The 13,206-nt window shown below is 40.0% G+C and overlaps 1 protein-coding gene across 1 annotated transcript in view; it reads left to right on the plus strand.

Annotated features, from left to right (window-relative positions):
- Slc9a7 (solute carrier family 9 member A7) overlaps positions 1 to 13,206 on the plus strand; it is a 139,457-nt gene that overhangs the window by 98,831 nt on the left and 27,420 nt on the right. Inside the window, exon 13 of the mRNA XM_050160965.1 lies at positions 11,654 to 11,717. Coding sequence (XP_050016922.1) covers positions 11,654 to 11,717 — 64 coding nt within the window. The remainder of the gene's footprint in view (positions 1 to 11,653; positions 11,718 to 13,206) is intronic.

Raw genomic sequence — 13,206 nt, forward strand, 5'->3', positions numbered from 1 at the left:
ATAAGCCTAAATTATATTTTTAAATTAATGTTTTGTGATTGATATTTTAAAATGTAATGGGAAATTCTCCAATATTTTAGTTAACATATAAGCTATGTATTTTTTAGACGTTTGAATAAGTGCTGTTATTCACAAATGACATAATTTTGGCGACTTAGAGGGGTTATGAAATTATATCAACAGATGAACATATGTATCCCAAACACATTATGTTGGTGCGATGACTATTTTCTTGGAGTACATACATGAAATGGTAGTGAGGACTGGGTAGAGAGGTAGTGGAAAGACATAAATCCAGCTAGCCAAATGAACAGCTAACCTTTGTACCACACAGGGAAGTAATACAATTATTTAAGGGCAAGTAAGAACACTCTGGTATTAATCTTATTAGACTGAGAAATTATGGTAACATTCTCTTCAAGATAGCATAAAGAATAAAGATGAGAAGAAACCCTGGGCTGTTTATGTAGCAGTGTTTGTTACTTGATTTTTAAAATGATGCAGCGCCGGGTGATGGTGGCGCACGCCTTTAATCCCAGCACTCGGGAGGCAGAGGCAGGCCACCACCGCCCTGCTCTTTTCTATTTTCGTGACTGTAGGCAAATTGTTTTACCTCGAACTCTCAGTTTTCTCACCAATTAAATAGTGACAATCATAGTGTGTTGATTTGATGAAGAATTCTTGCACTAGGGCTACAGGGTGCAACTCAATGGCAGAATGTTTGCCCAGCATGTGCAAGGTCCTTGTTTTTATCCCCAGTGTTATCTCTGCTACTTCCAGAAGCCCCCAGACATTCTCTCATTAAATATGCTGTTTGACACATGCTACTCTCTTTCTAAATGTTAGCTGTTTATATCATGTTATTAACATTATTATTACAATCCCCCAAGCAATAATAAAACTGACATTAAAGAAATCCTGGTTTGTCTTTCTGGTATTTTTTACAGTTTTTAATATGCTATAGTAATTTAGAAAGTACAGTTTAAGCCGTATTCTTATCTGACCATGTAACTAATTGAAAGAATCATTTTATGAGACATCATTATCTCTCATTTTTTCAAGGGAGACAATGGAATGAGAATTTTGAGCATTGCCTATCACAATATTTCTCTATTTTTCCAATTAACTGTACTGAAAATTTAGTACCAGAGATCTGCTATATCTCTTTATATTTTATAATGCTTTTCGATGGCTTCAAAGTTACCCAGTATGTTTCTGTGTATGTCCCACAGGAACCAGTTTTTACACCCATAGGGATGATATTACTCCCACCAAAAGTACGTGATTTAGTGCAGTGTTCTGAACTAAGGGTGATTTTACTACCTGGAAAACATCTATGAATTTTTGCAGATCTTTTTGAGTTGTTATATCCTGGGGCAGTTGGGGTTGTTGCTGTTGGCATCCTGTAAGTAGAAAGCAGGATCCCACAGTGCACAGGAGAATGGCTCCCCACAACAAATATTCATTGTGGATTCAAAAGCCCCTAGTGCTGAGTTTGTAGAACCATATTGTAGCACGATGTGAAGTTCAATGTTGTCTGAATAAGCCAGAAATCATTAAGGAAAGTGAAAGGCCACAACAAGCCAGAGACCTCAAAGAAAAGATAAGAGCCAGAGTTGGGTTCTTGGCCTTCAGATTGAAGCTGTGGACAATGTGGTTTTTCCTCTGTAGAAAAAAGGTGGCCGTCTCTATCTTCTAAGTATTGTTTTGTTTTAGTAATACAGTGGGTTTTGTTCTTCCTATTAACCATGTATAAAATATACACATACTTTAAGTACATGTTCATTGTTTAGTAACATGTACTTACTACATGTTTCTGCTTTCTTTTTATGGATTCATCTTGCTTTATGAAACTGATGAACTCCTGGAATTTTTGTAGATTAATTTTATACGCTCTACATTTATTCATCTGATTTTGTTGTGTTATATTTTTAGGGGCTTGACGTCATTCTCAATCGTTCCTCATTTGATCTAGCTCTTAACATTGCTGTTTTAAATTTAGCAATTTCTCTGCCTCTTGGGTTTTAGAGAATAGGGACAACCAGATTGTTATGCAGCCTCCATGGTTGGCATTTACATAGTGTTTTCAAGACTTTGAGTTCCATTCCCAGCACTGACGAAAAAAGGGACTATGAATTTCTGTTGAAGGTGAGATAGCTTTCTTCATGGACATGGTCCAGGTCTGATGCCAGAGCTCCTGGTACCTGTGTTGTCCTATCATGTTCACATTTCCTTCTTCTGATGCCCAGAGTTGGTGTGGAAGAGCTCTCCGAAGAGGACCAGAATGAACATCGCTGGCAGTACTTCAGGTGACACAGACACTACTAAGAAAATAATTCAATGAGCTTTTCTTTTCTCTTCTAACTCGAATGGTTTCTCTTTATGCTGTTTGCTTTTTCTTTCCTGAATGTGCCAATCCTCACTCCATGGGAAACAGGGAAATCAGTTCTAATCATTCTTTCCTTTCTTCCTTCATGTTGATTGGTGTGTCAATGTTATTGGGACTATGTGCTTTCCTCCTACATTTTGGGTCATGTGCTTTCAACCTCAGAGCCTGAGGTTGGTACAGCTGAGCTTAGTGTTAAGAACAGCTTATTTTCAGAGTCACCTATCCTTTCCCCCAGAAAACGCTCCTTCTGATATGGTAAGCAAGCAAGGCTTATAACTAATTCAGAGAACTAGAATTTCATATTTCAGCCTTGACTACAGCGTAGCTCACATGATCTTAATTAAATGCCAGTGTTGTGTATTTTTAAGTATGTATTTGTATATCTGTACTTTCTCATGATGGTTCAGATGACATGAAGAACATTGATTTTTAATAAATGAAAGGATGAAGTTTCCACTAACACAGTTTGTTTCTTGGTCTACATCCAACTTTGTGTGATGAAATTGTGGTTAAGAGTGGTGATGAAGGAGAAAAAGTAAAAACCTCCAGTGTTCATTATTGCCTTTCTGGATCTCCAATTGATGTATTTTCTTCCTGGTCTGATCTGTAGACACATTAAATGCAAAATAATCTTGAACTCAGATCTTGTGAAAATATTTTGTTCCCTGAGGACAGGATGAAAGAAACTATATATATATATATGTGTGTGTGTGTGTGTGTGTGTGTGTGTGTGTGTGTGTAATGGGGCATAGATATATGCTTTAATGGCATGCATCAAATTCATGGAAGTGTTGAAATATCTCACTGGGTTCCTGCTTCTTATTACCATTGCACACACACACACACATACACACACACACACACACACACACACACAAATGTTTACTAGTGGAGTTGCAGAGGAACCTTTTCTACTAAAGTGTCCTGCCTTCAAGGACACTTTAAATTATCACACCAGTCCCTCTGTGCGATCCAGCAGGTCATAGATGGGAATCTGTTAGGGTGGGCCATTCCAAGGCCCAGGATGTGGATCTGGGTGGTAGCTGAACTGGTAGATCTGGGCCATTGGGACCACCCCCTGAGGTGAGGGGCAGAGCCGGTCTCCTAGGCTCATGCCAATGGACCAGCAGCTCTCATGCCTGTAGTGACGGATCTCTCAGCAAATGCCTGTGGTGAGCCATCTCTCCCAAGTGCTGGGGGTCAGCTCTCCCATGGTAGTGCTGGGGAATTAAGTACTTTCTTAATTGAGGTTCCCTCCTTTCAGATAACTCTTGTTTGTGTGTCAAGTTGACATATGACTACTACGTTGAACCACTTCATCCTTGGAAAGGACAATGCTTTGTCCTTACTGGAGTAGACACTTATTCTGGTTATGGATTTGCATTTCCTGCACATATGCTTCTGCCAAAACCACCATCCATGCACTTACAGAACGCCTTATCCACCAACATAATATTCTACACAGTACTGTTTCTGACCAAGGAACTCACTTCACAGCCAGAGAAGTGTGACAGTGGGCCCACGATCATGGAATCCACTGATCTTATCATGTTCCCTACCATCCCGAATCAGCTGGCCTGATAGAAAAATGGAATGGACTTTTGAAGACTCAGTTACAGTGCCAGTTAGGTGGCAGCAGCCAGGAGGAGTGGGGCAGGGTTCTCCAGAAGGCAGTATACACTCTGAATCAACATCCAATATATAGTACAGTTTCTCCCGTAGCTAGGATCCACGGGTCCAGGAATCAAGGGTTAGAAAAGGGTAAATAATTCCACTCACTCTCACCCCTTGTAACCCACTAGAAAAGTTTTTGCTTACTGTTCCTACTACCTAGAAGTTTGGGTTCCAGAGGGGAGCATTCCTGTCAAGAGCCACAACAAACATTCCATTGAACTGGAAACCAGCTTTCCCCTGGTTACTTTGCCTTCTGATGCCCTTAAAGCAACAGGCAAAGAAAGGAATAAAAGAGTTAGGAGGGATGATTGATCCAGATTACTCTGGGGAAATTGGATTGAGTCTCCACAAATGGTGATAAGAACGATTATGTCTGGACTGTAGGAGATACTCTAGGGCATCTCTTGGTTATACCATGTTCTGTGGTTAAGTCAGTGGGAAACTACAACAGCCTAAAGCAGACAGGATAACAAAGGCACAGACCCTTCAGGAATGATGGTATATGAAGGTATGGGCCACTCCTCCAGGAAAAGACCTTAGATCTGCTGAGGTTTTTGCAGAGGGTGGAGGGAATACAGAATGGGTAGCAGAGGAAGGTAGTTCTAAATACCAGCTGAGGCTACATGACCAGTCACAGAAATGGGGATTAGGTTGACATGAGTGTGTCTGTTGTTTCTTGGTAACAATGCATTTGTACACATATTTGTGTTTTCTTTCAATTTCTTTATCATATGTTTTAATAGCAACAAAAAGAATATCAATGGTTATATTTAAGCTTGAGCTACTAAAAAGATGTCCCCCAAGGGACAGTGTCACCCATTATAAATTTATAATGCATTTATATTTGTATATAGTTATATCATGTTAGGCTTCATTATGACCTGGTTAAATATATAATTTGTTTGTGATTGTATGTGGTATAGTTATGTGTAGGAGTTATTATGACCTGGTTATTGTTTTCATTTGGAAATTGATCATGACATGAGGAGATATGATTGTGTGTCAAGTTGACAAGGGGTGGATTGTGATGGCTGTTCTCGGTTGTCAACTTGACTACATCTGGAATTAACTATAATCCAGAAATGGGGATACACCTGTGAGAGATTTTCTACTTGTTTTTAAGTAGCTGAATCTTCTAGTCTGGACCTTTGAGGTAGTAAGATATATACCTTTGATTGGGATCTTGAGGTGGGAAGACATACATCTTAGATCTGGATTTTAAGGCTGGAAAACACAGGCCTTAAATTCATATCTTGAGGCAAAAAGACATATGTCTTTAACTCAAATCTTGAGGCAGGAAGGCATACCTTTAATATGGACTACACCTTCTGCTGGAAGTCTATATAAGGACATAGAAGAAGGAATCTGTTGCTCTTTGCCTGCTTGCTCTTGCCTTGCTAGCAATCCATTCCTTCATTGGCTTTGGAGCTCATTTCTTCCAGCACATCCAGAAGGTCAGCTGAGACACCTGGCCTGCGGGCAGAGCAACTACTAGATTCTTGGACTGTCTGTTCACAGCTAGCCATTGTTGAACTAGCTGGACCGCAGCGTGTAAGTCATTACAATAAATCCCCTATACATATGGAGTGTGTGTGTGTGTGCGTGCGTGCGTGTGTGTGTGTGTGTGTGTGTGTAGAGAAAGATTCATTCCATAAGTTCTGTAATCCTAGGGAACACTGACTAATACCGTACGGTAGACAAATAATTGATCTAAAATGAAAGTTATTAACTTTGAGGTATTTATCCATTCCTGAAAACCACATCTATTTGACTTCTTTGTGTTCCCATTTGGTACAGAATTTTCACATTTGTCTCATTCTTAATGAAACTAAAGATAATTCAATTCATTCTGGAGGAAAAGACGGCAGTGTCTGTTACAGTGTGCTCTGCCTAGGTGTATCTGAATGCTGAAATGTGACATAATAAATCTCCAGATTTCTGCAACGCCCCAGGTGTTACAATCAGGAGATAAATACATTATAAACAGTTGCCAACCCAGGAATTCGAGGAAGCTAAGTATTATGGGGCTCTGAATCTTTCATCAAAAGCCTGTGTCTGGTCTTTCTTGCTGTTTAACATCACTCCAAATGTCTTGGCCCATTGCTTTACTCTTGTTCATATTGGCCAGTTTGATTCTGGGCTGTGACCCAAGGGTGGAGTCCTTTATAGGAATCCCAGGATAAGTGTGTCATCCTTGGGGATTAGTCCAAGGGCCCATCTAGATGCCAAAAAAAGTAATTATTAAATCTCTCTAAAGTAAATGTTCTCAAATGGGAAAAATTCTAGAATAGCCTTCATGCCCATGCCCCGTGTCTGTCTTCTGAGGGTCATTTATAAAGCCGTGGCAAGCTGGAAAGCAGATATTGACTTCCCTTCTTGACTTTGCCTACTAAACACTTATAACAGTAGTTAGTACCTTCATGAGACCAGAATGAGTCTTCATGAGTCAGAATGGGAGAGCCAGGCAGTCCCCATAGTTCCTGTGCAGTCAGGCTCTGTGCATCTCAGACATATCGTTGATAGCAAGTAGCTCCAGTGAAGACTGGACCTTCCCCAGAGAAGACTGGTACAAGTAAGGAAAGCAGGTGTTGAGTAGGACTATCTCCAGAGCTTGAGTCTCTAGGGAGTGAACAACCAGATCTGAACATGGCTACATTGCTTAGTACTTCGTTAACTGTGTCTCATTCTACTTGAGACTTTCTCCATGGCCATTACTTTGAGGGGAAAGAGAAAACATTTCTGAAATTATTAAGAGGAAAATCTTGCATAATTATGAGAATCTTTAGTTCCCATTGCCTGTCCTTACCAATTCTAGTACCTTATGTTAGGAATCTTCACAATGTCTGGTTTTCAGACCCTGAAATGTAATGAGCTTATAAATTGTCAGTATTAATTAATTAGAGATAGGAAAATAAGCTGCTGTGCTTTTGAAACATCTTTACCAAAGTTATCATTAAATATTCTTAACTGTGGCATTTAAAATTCTTCCCCCAGAAGCAAAGAATGGAGCAGTGAATACCTAGGTACTAACTTGCACTCATCACATAACTAACATTTGTCATGTTTTTCCCACTTCAGAGTCAGGTGTCCTGAGTCCACTCCTAAATGCAATCTCCTCCATAACCACATCTGAGAAAAGCAACATGAATTTTACACACTTAGGCTCCAACAAAAGTTTATGCTTTTGGCATGCCTGTTTACTCTCTTTCTACAACCCAGTCAATTTTCATGTTTTCTTATAACATTGAGTTTTAAGTATTCTATTTTTTTTGGCTTTTTGGTTTTTTGAGACAGGGTTTCTCTGTAGCTTTAGAGCCTGTTCTGCAACTAGCTCTTGTAGACCAGGCTGGTCTCAAACTCACAGAGTCACAGAGATCCGCCTGCCTCTGCCTCCCAAGTGCTGGGATTAAAGGCATGTGCCACCACCGCCCGGCTTGAGTTTTAAGTATTCTTGATAGTTACTTAACAGAATGTCCTATCATCTGGATTTTTCTGATATCTCATTATGACAAGAGGCAAATAATCATTTTTTTTGTCAAAAAATACTGTAAAAGTATGGTCACACGTTTCTTGCGGTATCCTTTCAGGTGGCACATGTTGTCAAGCTGTTCATTTTTTAGTGATATTCCATTTGATTAGTTATCTAGCATAGAATACTGATCCTAGGTCTCTCTCTAGTTTCAAAGTGCCACTTTTCTTTATGCAGTTAAAAAAATTAATCAGTAGAGTGTTTTCCCACCATATGAATGGCCAGATTCCTAATGGCCAACAGTGAAATCATCCACTAGTGGTTACTCTGAGGACAGTAGCATTAAGACTTTCCTAATTCTCCCATTTCTTCAAGATTCATGTTCCCCGTAAAGAACTTTAGAAAGTTTGGGGATTTATTTTGCTTACTGATGAAGTTAATAGTCTTTTTATTGTCTGAGCATTCAGTTCAAAGGAGTTTAACTTACTGTATGGCATTGGAGTTGTGGCCCTACAGGACCATAACAGGAATCTGGGTGTTAGCACTGACAAAGAGTTAGCAAAAAGAAGGAAAAAGTGATGACAATATGGAACCTTGGCTGAAATTAGGGTTTATTCTAGAATCTACACTTCCATTGTCCACATATTTAAAGCTTTAATTAGTTAAAAATAAGGTGTAAAATGTAGCTCCTCACTCATACTATGAGTGCTCAGTGACCGCATGTGGCCAGCAGGTGCTAATAACGACATTGCAGGTACAGAACACTGCAAAAAGTTCTGTTGTACAGTGCTGACTTAGACTCTCAGGTTCCCCCATAACAAATTGCGAGCATCATGAGCTTGTAGTCAAGATAAGATGGTTCTAATTTCCTAGGTTCACCATAGAATGTTTTGAATATAGTATTTTAGGCTCTGTTTGGAATTCTGGCCTGCCACATGGGTCTAATGCAAATGGATGAGTCTCATTGGTATTTCTGTGCTTTGAGTGACAGTAGATCAATCTTAGTCATTATAAGTAGTTATTTTAAAATAGAATCAACTTAAAGCTTTGCTGGAACTCAGGAGGCAGAGGCAGGAGGATTGACACAAGTTCAAGGTGTGGTATACACAGTAAATTCCAGGTCAGGCAAGGCTAACTACATAGGCTGCCCTGTACCCACAAACCAAAATGATTTTGTTAAACATTATTTTCTTCTTATAGTAAAGATTTGAGGTTAGCTAAATTTCCTCTGGCAGCTCTTATTACATTTAATTTTATTTTCCTCATATGGTCCAGTGTTCCCTGTGGGCCTCATGTTTCATCCGGGCTGATATACAGTAAGGTTGCTTCACCAGAACTGATGCAGAAGCCTTTTAAGAAGCAAACTTCTTTCACAGTCATAAGTGCAGAGAAGAGAGATTCTTAGTGGCAGATCTGAAGTGCCATATTCTTGGTTACCCCATATTCTTTAGCAGCCTATCTGTCGTTCGCCTGAGGATAACATGCCACCTGCTTTTCTGAGAGGCATTGCACCTCTGAGTCTGCATCCAACAGTTTAGTTTCAGTAGATTTGTCTGGAACAAAGTATTTTTGTGCTGCTTCATAAGGTTTAATAGTATATTATTGCCCATTGGCCTTATAAATGCTACCATAGATACCTTATAGAACACCATCTAGGGGATGTTTCTGTATGGAATGTACATTAAAGGGCTCTAAAAACAGGTCAGAGTTGAAGAATAGCTAGGAGTTCCTAATGCGATCTTGCCTCCAGTTACTTCCATATATTAGATTATTTGCATGCCTTTAGGGGCTTAGGTAACTTCTTTGGTCAGCTTTTGAGCCTCTGAAGTAGATGGTTTTCTTGTCAAAATATTGGTCTCTGAGATTTGATGTTCAAACATTACCAGATAAGGTCTAGTTGCAAGATCCCAGATGCCAGAATTCTCTGCCAGGAAATAGCCTCTAACATAGAGCAAAATCTGTGTAATTCAGTGCAAACAGCCCATCTAGTCCCAGGTTCACAGAGAAGAATCTGGTGCCAGGTCCAGTATTAAATTTTATCAAGTGTCCAGAACACTGCCTGGCCCTAAATGCAAATATTACTGTGTATGTGAATTCATCTTGTGGCTAAAACTTTGCCTCCAACAGAAAATGAGGTAGCTGGCTTCCTTTTATTCTGTCCCCCTTCCCAAGGGCACAAGCGTGAGACAGGACAGAATAAAGGTTGGCTTTGAGAGGCTGGGTCTGTCTGTGCTATCACTTACTTAATTACATGCAGTCTCTTTTCTCTAGAAAGATCCCAAGTGTTACAGGTGACGGGGAGGAATAAGAAAAGTTAAGTATGTACTTAGGGCTTCGTATGTCCAGCCCAGTATCTGCTTGCTGGGCTAGGACAGCTTGTACTCGACAACAGAGCATCCCTCTTCAAGCTTAGAATGGCCTAATCTGCTGAAGACTTGATGTTCTATTACATTTTATGATGCTGTCCATATTTTTGAGATACTGGGAGGTTGAAAGGAGTACAGGATTTTCTTGGTGTCTATTTTTTCTCTCATGATCCATGTTATCTATGTTATTTGTGTCACACTTCTCTGTCTCAGAATTGTAAGTTATGATATAAATAGTTAACAGATGCATGCAACAATAGGTAGCATATGGCAAAGCTAAGACAACCGTCCTAGTGTTTCTCAGGAATTAATTGTAAGTGGATTTTTGCCACTTGGTCTTTTTTTCTTTTATTTTCAGTTCTTTTCAAATGTGCATGTTTTCTCAGATGTGTGAGTTCTCTGTTCATCTTTGATAAAGAGAGTGTGGGGACACAAAGACAAAAGCATACCAGGACTCCAGTTAATAATACTGATCAAGAAAGCATTGCGATACTTATTAGGACAGGACAGCCTTTAGTGAGGATCACTGTAACTGACATAGAGTTCTACTGTGATGGGGTTTTGCAGTGTGAGAGAGTGATAGGAATTGATGGATGAAATTTGTCAAGAGGAAATATCAGGGATAAGTGGGTATTCTTGCTAAAGGCTGGCTGTGGAGATCAGATACCACTTGAGAGATGGCAGGAGCATAAGGTATTGAGAGGGCCAGATAACAAAGGTGGGAGTTCTAGCTAAACCAGCTTAAGGAGATTTTTGATAAAACTTGGTGATGCAAAGGGAAGAAGCCCAAAAGTTAGGTCCTAATTGGGAAGGTGATTCAAAAAAAAAAAAAAAACCAAACAAAAACAAAAACAAAAAAAAAAAACAAACCTAACTCAAATTTGGAAGAAGGAGAGATTCTATCATTGTGCATACTAAAAATGTCAGGGAAGGGAGGCTTAGCAGATGGCTGTCAGTGAAGTGTTTGCTGTGCAAGTATAAGGATCTGAGTTTACTCTCCAGAACCTATGTCAAGAGCTCGATACAGTGGTGCATGTTTCTAACCCCGGCACTGGGAAGATAGGCTTTGCTGAGCAGCCAGCATAACCTAATTTGTGATTCCTAGGCCAAATGAGAGTACCAATCTTGAAAAACAATGTGGCTGGCTTCTAAACACCTAAGTTTGACTTCTGGCCTACCACACATACACAGATGTTTGCACATGTAAACACATGTACAAACACACAAGAGAGTTAGAAGAAATATATTGATATCACTGCTGTATCTGTATCAGAAAATAAGATGTGGGATGGAGAAATGGGAAGATGGTAATAAAGAACCTATAATAAATGGTAATGTAGAATCTTGGTGGTTCTGCAGGTATTTCCTACAAATTCCTCCCATGCTTCTTTGTATATCTGCCTAATTTCATAGTAAAATATTGTGGGCATCAAAACAGTTCAGGGAAGAAGTGAGGAAGCAGCCAAGCAGAAGGGACCTAGGATTTAGTAGTGAGGACTGCTTGGTACAGGAAGGCAGGTGGAAAACTGCCAGTTTATTTCCTAGAGACCTTGGTAAGGGCATGTGTACTTATAATATCTCACTCTTTGGGATCTGCTTCCATGTGGACCTGACTTCTGCATGATGGCCTTTCTCTCCTTGAAGCTAACCACTCCTGCTTTGGGAAGATAGTCGCTGACTAAGCTAGCAAGGCTGCCATGGCCTAAGCTAATGCTTTCTGTTTTTCTCTTTGTCTTTTTCCCTGGTGACTTTTAGAGTTGGTGTTGACCCAGATCAAGACCCACCACCTAACAACGACAGCTTTCAAGTCTTACAAGGGGTAAGTCACAAGTGTCTGTCTTCTGAGTAATATATGATTTGAAAATTACTAAAACCGAGCATTTGCTCTCCATGCTGTGCATTGTCGTCTTGACAACAATCTCTTAGGTTGCTGCCATAAATTCTGGTTTATAGGTTAGATGCTGAAAATTGAGTCTTAAGTGAGTTACCTAGGGCCCAATAATGAGAAAGTGGTGCATTTTGTAAGTAAAAAAGGCCAGGAACAGCTAACTACCAAGATGAGGAGATTCCATCTAGATAGTTATATACCTGTCAAAACAGTGCCATTCTCTGTTTCACATTGCCTCCCCTCTACACTCAAACACCTGCAAAAAGAATTAAATGAGGTGACTGGGTTGGTGTCATGCAGCATTGCTTACTGTATGTCTTTAAGACCTGCAGGCTGAAATATTAACAAGAGGTACAAGTCAACTTTGCTGGCAGTGTGGCCCCAGGAGTCCCCATCAAATCTTGGGACATCTACTCAGGTGCATCCAGATGTTTGACATCTACCAAAGAAAAGAACTTGAGACTGAGTCCAACCAAGTTAGCAGGTTTTGTCGATTGAGCAGAAGACAAAATGGGTGAATGGTAGGAGATAAATACGGTCAAGGGACTCAGGAATAGCTACATGGCACTTGGTGGTTTTGAAACTGCTTCATCTGCAAATGAGCTTAGCTAATGGGGACAATATATAGTTGGATATTTAGTTATATTTTCCACAGAATTCTGACCTTGAAGTAGAAACTTCTTTGTAAATGTCATTGGCTTGCAGGTGGAGAAAGAGTAGAGAGAAAATAATCATCAAGGAATCCTTATACAGATAGGTCACAAAGGGATTAGACTTAGGTACATGTAATAAGTAATAAGGCACAATTTTTAACAGTTCCATGTGTGAGAAACTGTATTCATTAAATCACTACTTGGCCCATTAGCACTAGTTTCTTATTGGCTAATTCTTACATCTTAATTTAACCCATTTCTATTAATCTGTGTATTGCCGTGTGATTGTGGCTTTCCGGCAAGATTCTAACCAGGATCCGTTTCAGGCAGACGATCCATGGCGTCTCTCACTCTGCCCTTCTTCCTCCCAGCATTCAGTTCTGTTTTCCCTGCTTAGAATGGGAAAAGTGATCAGACTTCCAATGTGGTTTCCCAAGTTCCTTGCTACGACTCAATCCCCACACAGAAAGGGCTTCCAATACATATTCCTTAGCTTTCTTGAAGCATACCCTGGAACATTTAATAACCTTGAATAACCAGAGCAATCAGGGGCCTCTCATTTGTAGATGAAACCCTAGGTTCTTATTGTTTTTCCTGATGCACTTTCCATGCTAGGTGATGTCATGAAACTTGAATTAGAGGTGGGGGAAATCCAGATATTTGTCCTCTTCTAGAAAGGGTAGTTCTCTTTTCTTTTCTCTTCTCCTCTCCTCTCCTCTCCTCTCCTCTCCTCTCCTCTCCTCTCCTCTCCTCTCCTCTCCTCTCCT

The sequence above is a fragment of the Alexandromys fortis genome, unplaced genomic scaffold (assembly GCF_014885135.2).
Source record: "Alexandromys fortis isolate MF-2015 unplaced genomic scaffold, M_Fortis_MF-2015_v1.1 scaffold_83, whole genome shotgun sequence".
Lineage (NCBI taxonomy): Eukaryota > Metazoa > Chordata > Mammalia > Rodentia > Cricetidae > Alexandromys > Alexandromys fortis.